The sequence below is a fragment of the Rhineura floridana genome, chromosome 20 (genome assembly GCF_030035675.1).
Source record: "Rhineura floridana isolate rRhiFlo1 chromosome 20, rRhiFlo1.hap2, whole genome shotgun sequence".
In the NCBI taxonomy this organism is placed as follows: domain Eukaryota; kingdom Metazoa; phylum Chordata; class Lepidosauria; order Squamata; family Rhineuridae; genus Rhineura; species Rhineura floridana.
This window is the reverse complement of record NC_084499.1, coordinates 20,329,304-20,344,295: the sequence shown is the minus strand read 5'-3', so window position 1 is coordinate 20,344,295 and position 14,992 is coordinate 20,329,304. Positions and strand designations below refer to the sequence as shown.

The 14,992-nt window shown below is 47.8% G+C and overlaps 1 protein-coding gene across 1 annotated transcript; it reads left to right on the top strand.

Moving 5' to 3' along the window:
* The first annotated feature begins 3,238 nt into the window (after positions 1–3,238).
* Positions 3,239–14,538, top strand: MYMK (myomaker, myoblast fusion factor). Its single transcript, XM_061603986.1, has 5 exons — positions 3,239–3,512; positions 7,164–7,278; positions 9,545–9,693; positions 10,169–10,285; positions 12,675–14,538. Exons 1-5 carry the CDS (start codon positions 3,378–3,380, stop codon positions 12,819–12,821), a joined length of 663 nt encoding a protein of 220 aa, XP_061459970.1. The 5' UTR covers positions 3,239–3,377; the 3' UTR covers positions 12,822–14,538.
* The last annotated feature ends 454 nt before the right edge of the window (positions 14,539–14,992 follow it).

Below are 14,992 nucleotides of genomic sequence, written 5' to 3'. Positions count from 1 at the left end.
ATAGCTCCCAGGATTCTTTGGGGGGAAGCCATGACCATTGAAAGTGCTTGTCATTGTGCTGTTAAATGTTCAGTGTGGATGCGTCCATGCTACAGACAACAAAAACTGTCAAAGAGGAAGCCTCCTAATTCAGCCCTCCCCTCAGCTGTGAATTTATTATCAAGGGATCTTGATATGCTCTTGATATCTCAACAGTAAGAGCAAACTAGCTTTGTCAGTCCAGATCTGTTGCTCTGAAGACCATAGCCTGTAATCCTAACTCGACATACCTGGCAGTCAGTGGTGGAGGGAGAAAGGCACTGATTCATTTAAAGGCAAACTTACTGAATCTGCGTTTTCTGAAACAATGCATAAACCTCAACACACCCATCCTTCAAAATTTGCATTCCTCCGAATTTTTCAGTGCAGTTCTCCAGCCCATTACTGTGCGCCAAAATGCAAATACAAAGGTAAAGCGTGCATAAAAATGCATATATTAGTGGAAATAACATATAAAAACACATTATATTAGGGAAATATTATGCATTGAGCCAGTGTCCGGCAGCTGTGAAAAAGGCAAATCCCATGCTAGGGATCATTAGGAAAGGTACTGAAAATAAAACTGCCGATATCATAATGCCATTGTATAAATCTATGGTGTGGCTGCATTTGAAATACTGTGTACAGTTCTGGTCGCCTCATCTCAAAAACGATATTATAGAGTTGGAAAAGGTTTAGAAAAGGGCAACCAGGATGTTCAACTGACTCCCTTATGAGGAGAGGTTGCAGCTTTCAGGGATTTTTAGTTTAGAGAAAAGGCAAGTCAGAGGAGATAAGATAGAGATGTATAAAATTATCCATGGCATGGAAAGAGCGGATAGAGAGAAGTTTTCCTCCCTCTGTCATAACGCTAGAACTCGTGGACATCCCATGAAGCTGAATGTTGGAAGATTCAGGACAGACAAAGGGAAGGACTTCTTCACACAGAGTTGAACTATGGAACTCACTCCCACAGGAGGCAGCAACAGCCACCAAGTTGCATGGCTTTAAAAGACAATTACCCAAATACATGGATGATAAGGCTATCAACAGCTACTAGCTATGATGGCTACGCTCTGCCTCCATAAGAGGAGGCATTTTGCTTCCAAATACCAGTCACTGGAAACGCAGGAGGAGACAGCGCTGTTTGCACTCCGGTCCTGCATGCGGGCTTCCCAGTGGGGCATCTGGTTGGCCCCTCTGAGAACAGGATGCTGGACTAGATGGACCCCCTTGGCCTGATCCAGCAGACTCTCCTTATGTTCTTGCGAAAAATGTTTGGCAAACAATGTGTCTATTTGGAAAAATTGCAACAACAAAAAATTAGGACAAATTCTCACTAACATGCTGATGAATTTTCATGAGGACTTTTCAATTTATTTATTTTTTTAAAAAGCAAACATATATGGAGAACCAAACTTCAGATGGTAAAATTGGGAAACTGAGGAACAACGAAATGGATAGATTCGCCCATCGCTACCTAGGGATAAGCTTCACTGAATTCACTGGGACTCACTGCTGAACTGGCATGGTTAGGACTGCAGCCTTAGATGGCCTAACGTGGATGGAGAGAAGCCCTAGATTCTGGATCTATTCAAGGGAGAGGGTGGGACTTGCCTGTCAATCCAGGCTGACGCAGACAGTAGCTCATGTCTTTTTGACCTGGCTGCGAGCTCAAAACCACAGGGACAGTTGTCATGCATTCCTGTTCCCTCGTTCATCTGAACAGCTGCTTTGAGAAGGATGCGAAGAATTTGCAGGCGGTTCCAAGGAAAAGATATTATTCCCTAGGAAGGATAAAAACAGGAGGCTTGCAATAAGGTCATTTCTCTTTCTTTTTTAACAATCGTAATAAAATTAAGGGGCAAGCTGGCCGATAGACTTGCCATCCACCCACTGTGCAATGGGCTATGGTTTCTGTCCTGACCCCACAACATCTCTGTACATGGTGCTGGGTTAAAGAACAGGGGGACTCTGTGCTGCAGGGCAGAACTTAGAGGGCACCTCCCAAATCTGAACGTTGGAAGATTCAGGACAGACAAAACGAAGGATTTCTTCATGCAGAGCATAGCTAAACCTTGGAATTGGCTCACACAGGAAGAGGCAGTGACAGCCACCAACTTGGAGGGCTTTAAAGGGGGATTAGACAAATTCATGGAGAATAAGGCTACTATAGCCATGATGGGTATGCTCTGCCAGCATAAGTCAGAGGTAGTATTCCTCTGAATACCAGCTGCTGGAAGCCGCAGGAGGGGAGAGTGCTCTTGCACTCAAGTCCTGCTTCTGGGATTCCCATAATGGGCATCTGGTTGGCTACTCTGAGAACAGGAGGCTGGACTAGATGGCCCCCCTTTGGCCTGATCCAGCAGGTGCTTCTTGGGTTCTCTTAAACCTGGGATTTATTTATTACATTGATATCCCACCTTTCCCCCCAGGAGCTCAAGGTGGCATACACGCTCTCAGCACCTTTAACAAACTACAGTTCTCAGGATTCCCATTTTTGTGCTTTTTAAAAAAAATAAATCTGCAACTGTTATTAGAATGTTTTAAATGGTTTTTCTAAGAATGCTTTTTGCCATTGTCAACATGTTTTGTTGCAGACCTATTTGCTGCCCTGGGCTCCTACGGGAGGAAGAGGAGGATATCAACTGAATAAATAACAAAACTACGTAACAGTAATATGGTCTGTTTAAAGCGGTATGACACTGCTTCAAATGTGCAGATGGGACCCAAAAGTCTGAAGAGCCGCTGCCCGTCTGTGTCGACAACACTAAGCTAGATGGACCTACGGTCTCAATCAGCAGAAGGCACCTCCTTGTGAAAGATGCAAAAAAACCCACACCCTTCCTCCACACACCTGTCGCCTGCCATAATCCCCATTATTTTGCTAGAGGGGGAAGATGGAGAGAGGAATAAGCAAGAAGGCATTGCCCTCTCTCACCTCCCCATCCCCGTGGCCAAAACGAAACTCGAGCCCACCTGTGCCGATCTATTGACAACACTGGGGAGCTTTGCTGGCCCATCTGTTGGGCAGGCCTTGCAGAGGGCTCTCGGCTCGACGCAGCACAAGCACAGCCTGTGTTGAGCGGCAGATGCCGGCTGTGCACCCCACACCCCGGCACCTGTCGTCAGCTGACAACACAATCAAGAGTGAAGCCAGCAATTGGGGGGGGCATGCTGGGCCATTTGGCTCAGCTGTCTCTTCCAAAGCTAAGATCGGAGGGGGGGCACAAGGACAGCTCAGCTTGGCGGCTCTGCTTCTCAGTCTTCGCCAACCAGCTCTGAAATTTGGTCGGGTCTTGTCTCCTTCCAACCACTCTGCTTTTCCTCTCACACACCGGCAATATTTCCTTTTTCCAATGGGCTCCTTGGTTGCCAAGCTCCTCCTGCCAACTCTCAGCAGTCTTGCCTTCCTCCCAACCATCAGCATCGCTGCCAAGAGGCAATTCCACATGGAGGCCATGGTCTACTTCTTCACCATGTTCTTCATGTCGGTAAGATACTCGTTTCCATTTCCCTTCACTGTCTGCGTGCGTGAGAGAGAGCGGTGGTGGGGACAGTGGGGGTTAGGCACCTTCCTAGGTCCCTATTTAATCCAGCCCTCTTTTCAGAACGACAAGGACTAGAAACTTACTTTACTTAGAGAGAGAAGGAAGAAGGAAAGAAGGTGGCTGTGCTTAGACTGGAATTCCACATAGCTGTGGAACTCCCTCCCCAAAGAGGGGTGAGTCTGGCAATTTCACTGTACAGTTTTTGGCAAATGCTGAAGACGGTGCACCTCTTTACCCTGGCCTTTATTTTATTTATTTATTTATTTGTTTCATTTATAGACCGCCCATAGCGAGTGGCTCTCTGGGCGGTGTACAAAAAGGTTAAAATACAAAATATCAACAATAAAATCAGACAACAAACAATAAACACAAGCAGCAACAAAAGAAAAAAAGAAAAAAGAAAAAAATTAAAGTTATAACATTAAACGCTTAAAATGCCTGGGAGCATAGCCAGGTCTTAACCTGGCACCGAAAAGATAGAAGCGTAGGCGCCAGGCGTACTTCTTCGGGGAGGCTGTTCCACAGTTTGGTGGCCACTACAGAAAAGGCCCTAGATCGAGTAACTGTCCTCCGGGCTTCTCGATGGGTTGGTACCCGGAGGAGGGCCTTAGATGCTGAGCGAAGTGACCGGGTAGGTTCATAGCGGGAGAGGCGTTCCACAAGATATTGGGATCCACCTTATTTTTTTGTGATGTTGTGATTGTAAGTTGGTTTTAACTGTTTTTAATGTTGCATATTAAACTGTTGTAATCTGCCCTGGGACCTTAGTATGAAGGGCGGGGAATAGGATTCAATGAATTTGTGGAGGATAAGGCTATCCGTGGCTACTAGCCATGATGGCTATGTTCTATCTTTACTGTCAGGTGCAGTATGCCTCTGAATACCAATTCCTGGAAACTGCAACAGGGGGAAGTTCCTGTTGTGTTCACGTCCTGCTTGGGGACTTCCCATTGGGGCATCTGGTTGGCCACTGTGAGAACAGGATGCTGGACTAGATGAATTGTTGGCCTGAGCCAGCCCAGCAGGGCTCTTCTTATGTTCATAGGTAGGTCTGTGGGTAGTAGTGATCAGCCACAAGAAAGAGATGGACCCTCCATATCCAGAGACAGGCTATCTCCAAATCCAGCTGCTGGGGACCACAAGTGGAGAGAGTGTCACAGGTCTTGCCTGTGGGCCTTTCATTGGGGCCTCTGGTTGGCCACTGAGAGAGCAATCAGAGTAATAGGGTGGTTGCCACTAGTACTCATAACTTAATAAAAGTCTTGTGGGTGCCAGCACAAACCGGTTGCTGTGGGCAGAAAAAGAGAGGCGACAGTGACTCCCTGACAGTGACTGGGCCAGGGTAAAGAGGTGCACCTTCAGTGTACAAGGGAGGGAGCCCCACCGCGTAGGGGTGCCACGGAGAATGCCCTCTCCCAGACTCAGACCCGAAGCTCACTGGGTGACCTTGGGCCGGTCACTCTCTCTCACCTAACCTACATCACAGGTTTGTTGTGAGGAGGAAACGGGGAGGGGAAGACCCTTCCACACTGCCTTGAGTGCCCTGGAGGAGAGGTGGGACGCAAAGGCCATAAGGCACAAAACAAAATATTCCACCCTGTGTGGGTCCGCTAGGGAATCTGCTTATCAATTTTGAGCGGGGCCTTGAGTGGATTTAAGAACGGAATTGGAGGATGGGGAGGAAGAGACAGACACGCAGCTGCTGCGAGAGCTTCAGCCAAGACCTTCGGCAGCTGCCTGGGGGAAACGCCGCCATCGCTGCCTTGGCAATTGAGCGCCCTCCTCCTCCTCCTTCTCCGTCTCCCCAACAGGAAATTCTTCAGACCAGCAAACACATCTGGCCACCCCAGACAAGGGCTCCTGCAACAGCCAGAAACATCTGCACACCCTCGTCTTTGCATTCCCAGATCGCCTGATGGCCCACTCTGTACAACTCAGGGCTATATGGCAAAGGCAACACAACACGGGCAAATTACCTGCCACCGGGGGCTGTGGGAGAGAGCAAATCCCTTCTGGGGCTCAGGTTCACACAACGGTGTTTGTTGCCAGAGGGGTGCAACATCGAACGAAGGTTTGCTGGTGATAAACCGCAAGTGGAGGCTTGCACATCAGGGGGAGTGGGGTGCTGCTCCCAAGTTCTGTTTGCCCTCAGCCAGCCCCCACCTGCCTCACTCCTGACTTTTACTTACTGACTTACTTATTTAATGCATATCCCACCCTTCCTCCCAAAGGAGTCTGGAACAGCAAACACAACAAAGAATTATAACAATGAAAACGTCTTAAAAACCATTCCAATACAGATGCAGACTGGGATAAGGTCTCTGCCTGGGAAAGGAAGGTCTTCAGTAAGACAACAGAGATGGCGTCTATCTAATATTGAAGGGGAGGGAATTCCAATGGGTCGGTGCCACCACGCTAAAGGTCCCGTTCCTGCATTGTGCGGAACAGACCTCCTGATGAGATGGTATCTGCTGAGTCTATAAGCGGTAAGACGGTCTTTCGGGCACCCTGGTCCCAAGCTGCATAAGGCTTTGAACACCAAAAACCAGAACCTTGATCTTAGCCCAGTAGTCCAACAAGTCCAGGGGGTGGCACTGGCTGACAGTCTCCCCCTCCTCCTCACTCTCCATGTTACCTTTGCAGAAAATCTTTGGGAGAGATTGGGGACCAAAGCAAATGACTTGGCTCTGCCTGCCGTTGGCCTTCCTGCCTTCCGCCCTTCCAGTCCTGATGAGCACCAGCCTCCACTGAGCAAATAGCAGGAGTAGTAAAAGCTGTGTTAGTACAGTAGTTGATATATTACCAGGGCTTGAAATGAGACAATAATGCTGGGAAAATCAGAAGGGAGTAGAAAAAGAGGAAGGCCAAACAAGAGATGGATTGATTCCATCAAGGAAGCCACAGACCTGAACTTACAAGATCTGAACAGGGTGGTTCATGACAGATGCTCTTGGAGGTCGCTGATCCATGGGGTCGCCAGAAGTCGTAATCGAAGGCACATAACAACAACAATCAAGTTCACTGAATTGGTTCAAAAATCTCTGAAGTACCCCTGAAATTAGTTCCCATAATTACTTCGTGAACTGACCGTGAATTAAATTTGTGTCAGGGCAGAACTTTGAATTGTTTCTAGTTCATCTTGGGATTGTTACTTTTTAGACATGTTGGGCCTTTAAGCGTTAAAGATCATTATTGTTGGCAAAAACAAATGAAACCACGCACATTCCACTGCGTGTTGTTTTGATGATTTTCTTGGTCTTCTTAAGCATTTTTTATGCTTCAGCACAGCCGCTTGCAACATTCTGAAGGTTAAAAGAATGAAATAAAACTCTGAGGATCATTTGGATGAGCGTGAGTTGACCTATGAACTGAACATGAACAGATCTAGTTTGTTTTTGAATGGGACAGACGTGAACTGGGATGAGTTCCTTTTTGGAGGTCATGGACTTGAACCACAGCGTGCGCCTTTTCAAAATGAACTTCCCAGGTCCTGCATATTACCTTGCGCCCTTGAATATATTTGTGTAGGACAGCAGGAGAGTAGAGATCGTGGGCAAAAATCGAAATTAAACCATGCAAATGTTTCCCCAACAGATTTACCACGCCTGTGACGGCCCGGGTTTATCCATCCTCTGTTTCATGCAGTACGATATCTTAGAATACTTCAGCATCTTTGGGACAGCTTTATCCATGTGGGTGTCCCTGATGGGTAAGAATGAGCCTTTCTTTGAGAGGGTTCCTAATGCCAAGATACTTTGGGGGAGTTAAGGAAGATGTTTGAAGGAGAGGAAAGCTAGCAAAAATCTAACTGCAGAATTTTATTTTATTTTTAACGTTTCAGAAGAATATTGACAGACTTCTCCAGCCAGGGAGACATCTTCCTTGAGCATGTGACTTCAGGAGTGGGGAAACTTTTTGGCTTCAGGGCCCACCCCGCGGGCCAACTTTGACAGGTGGGTGGAGGCAACGCACCTGTCAATCACATGACACCATTATGGCATCACATGACTGGCAGGGGGGTTGTCCTGGCCACCTGTCAGAATCCCTTACTCTTTGTGAATCTCTTCACCCTTCTCCTTTCCATCCACAAAGTTGGAGGTGGAAAGGAGTTGTGTGGGGCAGCTCCAAAGAGCAGAGCTGTGACCAAGGCAGGCTCCTACACCTATCACCTGATGGGCAGTTCCTTGCTGCAGCAAAGGAACCACCAGGCACTCAAATTATATCAGCATCAGCATCATTACAGGAGCATATCACTGGCAACATGTTACCCTGCTGCTGGAAGAGCTGCATTGGTTGCCAGTTTGCTACTGGGTCAGGTCCAAGGTACTTGTGTTAGTTCACAAAGCCCTAAACAACTTCGCCCCAAAGTACCTTAAGGACCTTCTGACTCCCTATGTTCCAGTTCAATCCCTGAGATCTTCTGATAGGGCACTTTTGGTGGTTCCCCACATCCCTTGAGGTTGGGTTGTCCTCCATCAGGGACCGAGCCTTTAGCGTGGCAGGCCCTGCCCTGTGGAACTCTCTGCCAATGGAGGTTTGGCAAGAACCAACTCTCCCTTCTTTCAGGCATCTCTTGAAAACTGAACTTTTTAGACAGGCCTTTTAACATGATTTTTTTTATTAAAAAAAAACTTTAAACCAATGTTGATGCTTTCATTATGGTTTTTAACTACGTTTTTATTGGTTTTTAATTTTATAATGTTTTTGTATGCCGTAAGCTGCTTTGATGGACTTTTATGAAAGTGAGGCTTATAAATATGTAAATAAATTCAACTCAGCAGGCATGCAGTACAGATTAAAAACTGGATGTTATTCCTTAGCCAAAATTTACCAAAAAAAGAAAACACCACAAGCTCAAATAAAAAAAATGTAACCCAAGGACACATGAACGTATGTTGTCTGGGATGTGAAGAAACTCTCTGCCCCTGTTGCTTGCAAAGAGTTGACCGCACACATGAACGTCCATGCAGCTCACAGCAGGCACATTTCCCGGGACTGCAAATCCGAAACAGCCACCCCACAGCTGCGCAAGTTGGAAATGCAGGCAGTCCGCCGGGAGACATAACTTTTACGAGAGATTACCACGTTCCCCACGCAATGACAGCCTTCGATAATTCACAGCCGCATTGACGAAGTGTGAGCTTGCAGACGGCAGGCAGGTGCGTGATTCTGAAGAGCAAAACTTGGCCCAGTCTGAAAACATCCCAGGCTGACTAAAAGAATTCAAGACAGAAGGAATGAGAGGAGACATTCTCCCCAAAATGTATTCCACTCAACATTTAATCAACATTTCCCTTTGCAACTAAACTAGAGATTCCCAAACATTGCCATTGTGAACCCCTCTTACTGTACTGTAGGGGAAGAATTGAAAATAAAACTCATTAATGCCATTCTCATAAATTTCATAATGCCATTACACAAATCTATGGTGTGACCCCATCCGCATTTGGAATACTGTGTAGAGTTCTGGTCACCCCACCTCAGAAAGGATATTGTAGAGGTGGAAAAGTTTGAGAAAAGGGCCGTGAAAATGATCAAGGGGTTAGAGCAACTTACCTGTGAGGAAAGGTTGTAACATTTTAGTTTCGTTTAGAGACGAGGCACACAAAGGGGGACATGGCAGAGAAAGTGGATAGAGAAAGGTTTTTCTCCCTCATAATGAGAGCTCAGGGACATCCAGTGAAGTAGAATGTTGTAAGATTCCGGACAGATGAAAGTCTGAATTTTGAGAGACAGCTGTGCAATGGAGTTCTCCAACCAAAAGTGTGCACAAATGCATTCTATTAAGGGGAAATGGGCATAATAATGATGATGATGATGATGATGATGATGATAACAGCAAGTTACTGCAGAAATGTGGGAAACTGAACTTAACAGTGGAAAAAAACAAGAAACAAAGAGGAAGAAAATGGATAGATACGTCCATCCCGACTCCTAACATGTCATATTTCACCCTTGCGGTTTTCGTTGCTCAGCGCTGGCAGAGTTTGATGAACCAAAACGATCCACCTTTGTGATGTTTGGAGTGCTCACCATAGCTGTCAGGATCTACCACGATCGATGGGGATACGGCGTCTACTCCGGGCCCATCGGGACAGCTGTTCTCATGATCACCGTAAAATGGGTAAGACCCCACTTGTGAGTCACGTTGAACAAGTATTGCTAGCCACAACCAGGAGACCCCCAGTGAAATCTAAGGAGTATTGTATGGTCAAAGAGGAAATGACCTCTCCCATTCCACAAATTCATGGTGGGATGGTGTCTATGGTGCAGGGCACCCACTGGGCACTGAGACACCATGGCAAAACCACCAGCAGCCAAAATGGGGGGTTGTACAGGCTCCGGTGGTTGTGGAGTTTCCTCTGAGGGTTCCTGTCCAACACCCGCAAGTGGAAATGGTCTCCCTACCTTCAGCAGTCAGCTCCGAGCCCTCCCTGGGCTGCCTCTCTGGTGTCCTTGTAGCCTCCGACTCTGTGTCAGATGCAAGGGTCACAACGGTGGAAGAGTTCCCCTCTCCCTGCAAGTTAGGTTTAATGCTGGGTCGTGGCAAATGGAAGCCCGCTGGGCGTCTGCCACTCTGTTGCCTCCTTTCTTCCCAGCTGCAAAAGATGAAAGAGAAAAAAGGACTCTATCCAGACAAAAGCGTCTACACCCAGCAGATTGGTCCTGGCTTCTGCTTCGGGGCCCTCGCCTTGATGCTGAGGTTCTTTTTCGAGGTAAGCTTGTCCGTCAAAAACATCAAACGTTAGAACCGCTCTGCCTGATCAGAGAGCAGATGCGTGCCTGGGTCCAGTGTCCTGGCAAGTGGCCAGCCAGATGCCTCTGGGAAGCCCCGCAAGGAGGGCGTCAAGGCCACAGCCCAACCCATCATCGCTCAGTGGAGGTGAGTTCCTGTCGGTCCCAGCTAGGGCTGTTGGGGAATTCCAGTGAAAATGGAAACAGAAATTGCCAATGTTCGCTTCTTCATCCCACGTCTAGAACAGAAATTAGTCCAGCCAATATGACCCGCATTCGCTGTTGTTGCTTTGAGTCCACAAATGTTACGTAATGGATTAGGTGTCCATCCCACCCCCCATTTGCATTGCATCTCCTCAGATGCCCCTCTGAGGACAGCCTGAAATGAAGATCTTAGGCTCTGGTTGGCACAGGTTAGCTTAATATAGCTGACACTGACTGGCAGTGGCTCTCCACGGTTTAAGGCAGGGGACATTCCCAGCCCTACCTAGAAATGCCAGGGATTTAATTCAGGGGGGCCCTTTACATGCAAAGCAGGTGCTCTACCGCGGAACTTTGGCCCTTCCCACCAAAATAAAGTAAGATTCTAGTCCTCAGTTTCTAGTTCTGAATTAAATGGCAACATAGGAAGGTGCCTTATAAGGAGACAGACGATTGGTCCATCTAACTTAGTATTGTCCACACTGGCTGGCAGTGTCTCTACAGAGTTTCAGATGGGACATTCCCAGCCCTTCCCAGAGATGCTGACGATTGAACCTGGGACCTTCTGCATGCAAAGCAGGTGCTCTGAGCTACGGCCCCTATGGCACAATTAAGCACCCCTTTCCCCTGCGCCACATCCTTGACTCAAATGAGGCCTTTTGCTGTTGGGTTGCCATCTGTCCAAAAAAAGGTCTTTCTCCCACGAGGGAAAAGACACTCGCTTTGGTAGCAAGAGGTGTTTTGCAGACGAAAAGGCAACAACCACCCTATTCTAAAAATAAGTGAGTGCATGAGCAGCAAGCCAACTTTTCCAGTGCACGTGCCAGGGGCGGGGCAGGGAATGGTCATGGTGATCAGAACCAGCGCCGTGAATAAGAGGGTTACTCAGGCCAACCCCTGTGTGGAAAAAAATGGACTCACATCACTGGCAGGAGATTAATCAAAGTCAAATTCTGTCCCACATCCCTGGCAATCTTCAAATTCCTGGATGAGCCCTCTGCCACGCACAGCAGCCTTGGAAGCAACGATACCATTTTAGGGAAGAGGTCCTGCATTTTGTGGCGTGGATGCCTGCCTCAAGAGTGCTTTGTGACTGACTCACGAAAGGTCCAAGGGAGAGCCTGTTTATCACTCAGATGTGGGCTTCCAGGCATGGCCCGCAGCTCGGAGAGCCACACCTCCCCACATTTATTCCCTAAGTGCCGTTTCTCTGGGTGTCAACAAACTAGCCAAGTTTGTTCCATGAACATATGGCAAAGACACAGACCTTGGGGTGGGGCCTGGCGGGAGGACATATTCCTCTCTGCTTGACCAACGGCCTTGATAAAAACCTCTAGGCCTGTCTAAGGATCCCTCCCCTTCAACTCCAGAAATATTGAACAACGAGGAGCTCTGGAATTGCATTCTGAAAACCCAAAAGACACCAAATGAGACAGAACTTTGTGGCCTTAGGACACAGAGGCGTCGGCAAACAACCACGCTGCGCCTAGCACCTGGGGAAGATTTTTGCAAGAGTTTCCTTTTAAACCCAAGGAGAAATTATTTGGGGTGAGAGGTGGGGAGGCAGAAGGGAAAGCAGCGCAAATCAGACACAGAGAAACTTGCAACTGAAGTCAAAAAGCCAATCTAACTTAGCTAGTCACGTTTTGCCTGTTTGGGTAGAACCTGGGGTTTTCTGAGCATACGCAGAGGGAAAATGAGTTGTGAGAGACCAGCTTTTGGTCACCTGGCTAGATGGTTTTAAGGTGCTTCAGCACCTTGGACAGCTCCTTGAAAGTTTGGACTAAAACCCAGAGCGGGTTCACTGCCCTCACTGACATCGGAGCCACTAGCCTCTGGCGCTTTTGCTTAAACTGGAATGTGCCCTTGAATTCTGATATAGCCTCTCACTTGTCTAGATGGAGAGGGTGCGTGCGTGCATGCATGTGTAAAACCCTCTGACTTGTGTGTAAGATTCACACCCATTGCTCTGCCAACCTTTGCCTCTGGGATGCGGCCCCCAGAGGGAATGTGGCCCTCAGGCTGAAAACGAGTTCCCCCTCCTCTCCACTAGGGGCCACTGCTGGGTTCGTCTCCGTTCCTGTAACGAGCACAAAAAGAAAGCTGCACTGTCCAAACCTTTGGATGAGGAATGTCAGCTGCTCTCTCTCTCTCTCTCTCTCATTGCAGGATTGGGACTACACCTACGTCCACAGCTTCTACCACTGTGCATTGGCCATGTCCTTTGTCCTCCTGCTCCCCAAGGTGAACAAGAAAGCCGGCAACGGTGGAGCACCGGCTAAACTGGACTGTTCGACCCTCTGCTGCTGTGTTTGAGGACAGGAGAGGGGAGCCTGTGTGTCTGCCAACGGAACGGGAGAGGCGTCTGCGCCAGTGCCTGTCAACACTCCCCGCTGCAGGCTTGATGCAGCCCCACGCGGCTTGTGGCTGGCCCAGCTGAATGCAGCTCTTTGCAGCCAGCCACGTCCGGTGGTCCAAAGGGGCAAAGTTTTTTTTTAACCTGTCTGTTGGTAGTGCAAAAGAGAAAGGCCCCGTCTGCAGCATACCACTTCAAGCAGTCGTGGCTTCTCCTAAAGAATGACCAGTGCCTCAAAACCTGGAGAGCCGCTACCAGTCAGTGTTGACAATACTGAACTAGATGGACCAATGCTCTGATTTGATACAATGTTCCTATTTAATTTATCCCTTTATTCAGAACATTGAGAACCAGAATCATGCTATATTCTTATACAGCTCAATGGTAGAGCATCTGCTTTGCATGCAGAAGGTCCCAGGTTCGATCCCCAATGGCATCGCCAGGTAGGGCTGGGAATGTCTCCTGAATGAAGCCCTGGAGAGCCACTTCCAGCTAGTGCAGTCAATAGTGAACTAGATTGACCAATGGTCTCACTCAGTATAGGGCAGGTGCTTATTTAGTATAGGACAGGTGCTTATCTGTTTAGAATCATGAGGACCGGAATCTTACTTTATTTTGGAAGAAGGGCCATAGCTCAGTGGCAGAACACCTGCTTTGTATGCATACGTCCCAGGTTCAATCAACGAATCCTGGGAGACATCATTTGTTCAGGGTGCTGAGAGGTGTTAGGAGACCCCAAGTTCCTCTCCCAGAGCTACAATTCCTAGAGTTCCCTTAGAAAAGGGCTGCCATGATGGCTAGGTTGGGTTGGACTTGATGGCCTCCTAGGCCCCTTCCAACTCTACTATTCTATTATTCTATGGCTGTGTTCTGTCTCCATAGTCAGAGGCAGTATGCTTCTGAATGCCAGTTGCTGGAAACCGCAGGAGGGGAGAGTTGCTGTTGCGCTCAGGTCCCGCTTGCGGCCTTCCCAAAACAGGCATCTAGTTGGCCACTGTTAGAACAGGAGGCTGGACTGGACGGGCTCTCTTTGGCCTGATCCAGCAGGCTCTTCTCATGACTGTTAAACCGCATTAGGAGTTATAGCTCTGTGAGGGAGAACTCTCAGCACCCTGAACAAACTACAGTTCCCAGGATTTGTCAGGGGAAGCCATGGCTGTTTAAAGTGGTATGATGCTGCTGCTTAATAGTGTAGATGGGGCCAGAGAGGGAGCGTGTGAGAGAGACGACTTTGGATTTTTGCTTCTTCCCTCCTCTATTTATGCCTCCTTGCCCCAAATAAATGTGCTGATTTGATGCATACATTTTTGCTGTGAACGTCTTCGGTGCATGCGGTTCGATGCACATCCTGGTTCCCGGAGTCCCGCAGTCATTGGTGACATCACCATTCAGGTGTTTATACAGCAAAGGGAAGCACAGAGAGAGTTCTGCTGACTAAATAAGGCAAAGCTAACGCAAGATAAGAGAGCTGTCGAGGAAAGGACAGATTTCGGAATGAAGGGCAGGGTGGAAATGTTGATGGGGAAAAAGGCCTTTATTATTATTTTTAAATGGCCAGGACCTGGAAGCTGCCTTATTCTGAGTGAGACCATCACTGCATCTAGTTCAGTATTGACAACACTGACTGGCAGCAGCTCTCCAAGGTTTTAAGTTAGGAGTTTTCCTGCCCTAACTAGAGATGACGATGATTTATTGGATGTCTTGGTTGCTTGTTTCCCAACAGGTTTCTGAGCCACTTACATTTAAAAACGTTAACATTTTAAATAAACAAACAAACAAGCATTTTCATGCGACATCAACATATGCCAAGGATTGAACCTCAGACCTTCTGCATGCAAGGCAGGTATCCTGCCACCGACCTTCCCAAAACAGAAACTGTATTTAACACATTTAAAATGGTTTAAGGGGCAACAGGCTTCCATTTGGGCCTTTCCAGATAACAACTTGATATTGCAAAAACAAGTCCCCCTCACTCCCCACTATCACCACCAGCAGGTACAGCTGTGAAAGAGTCCCTGCCTGAAACCCTGGACATCCACTGCCAGTCAGTGTAGACAATACTGAGCTAGATGGACCAGTAGTCTAACTCAGTAGAAAGCAGGTACTTATTTAAATCATCCCTTTATTAAGA

Excerpts from the sequence above, each read along its gene's own strand:
- MYMK (XM_061603986.1), top strand. The coding sequence starts at position 3,378 with ATGGGCTCCTTGGTTGCCAAGCTCCTCCTGCCAACTCTCAGCAGTCTT. Across the intron at positions 7,279-9,544 it reads CATGTGGGTGTCCCTGATGG|CGCTGGCAGAGTTTGATGAA; the intron begins GTAAGAATGAGC and ends TTCGTTGCTCAG. Across the intron at positions 9,694-10,168 it reads TCATGATCACCGTAAAATGG|CTGCAAAAGATGAAAGAGAA; the intron begins GTAAGACCCCAC and ends CTTTCTTCCCAG.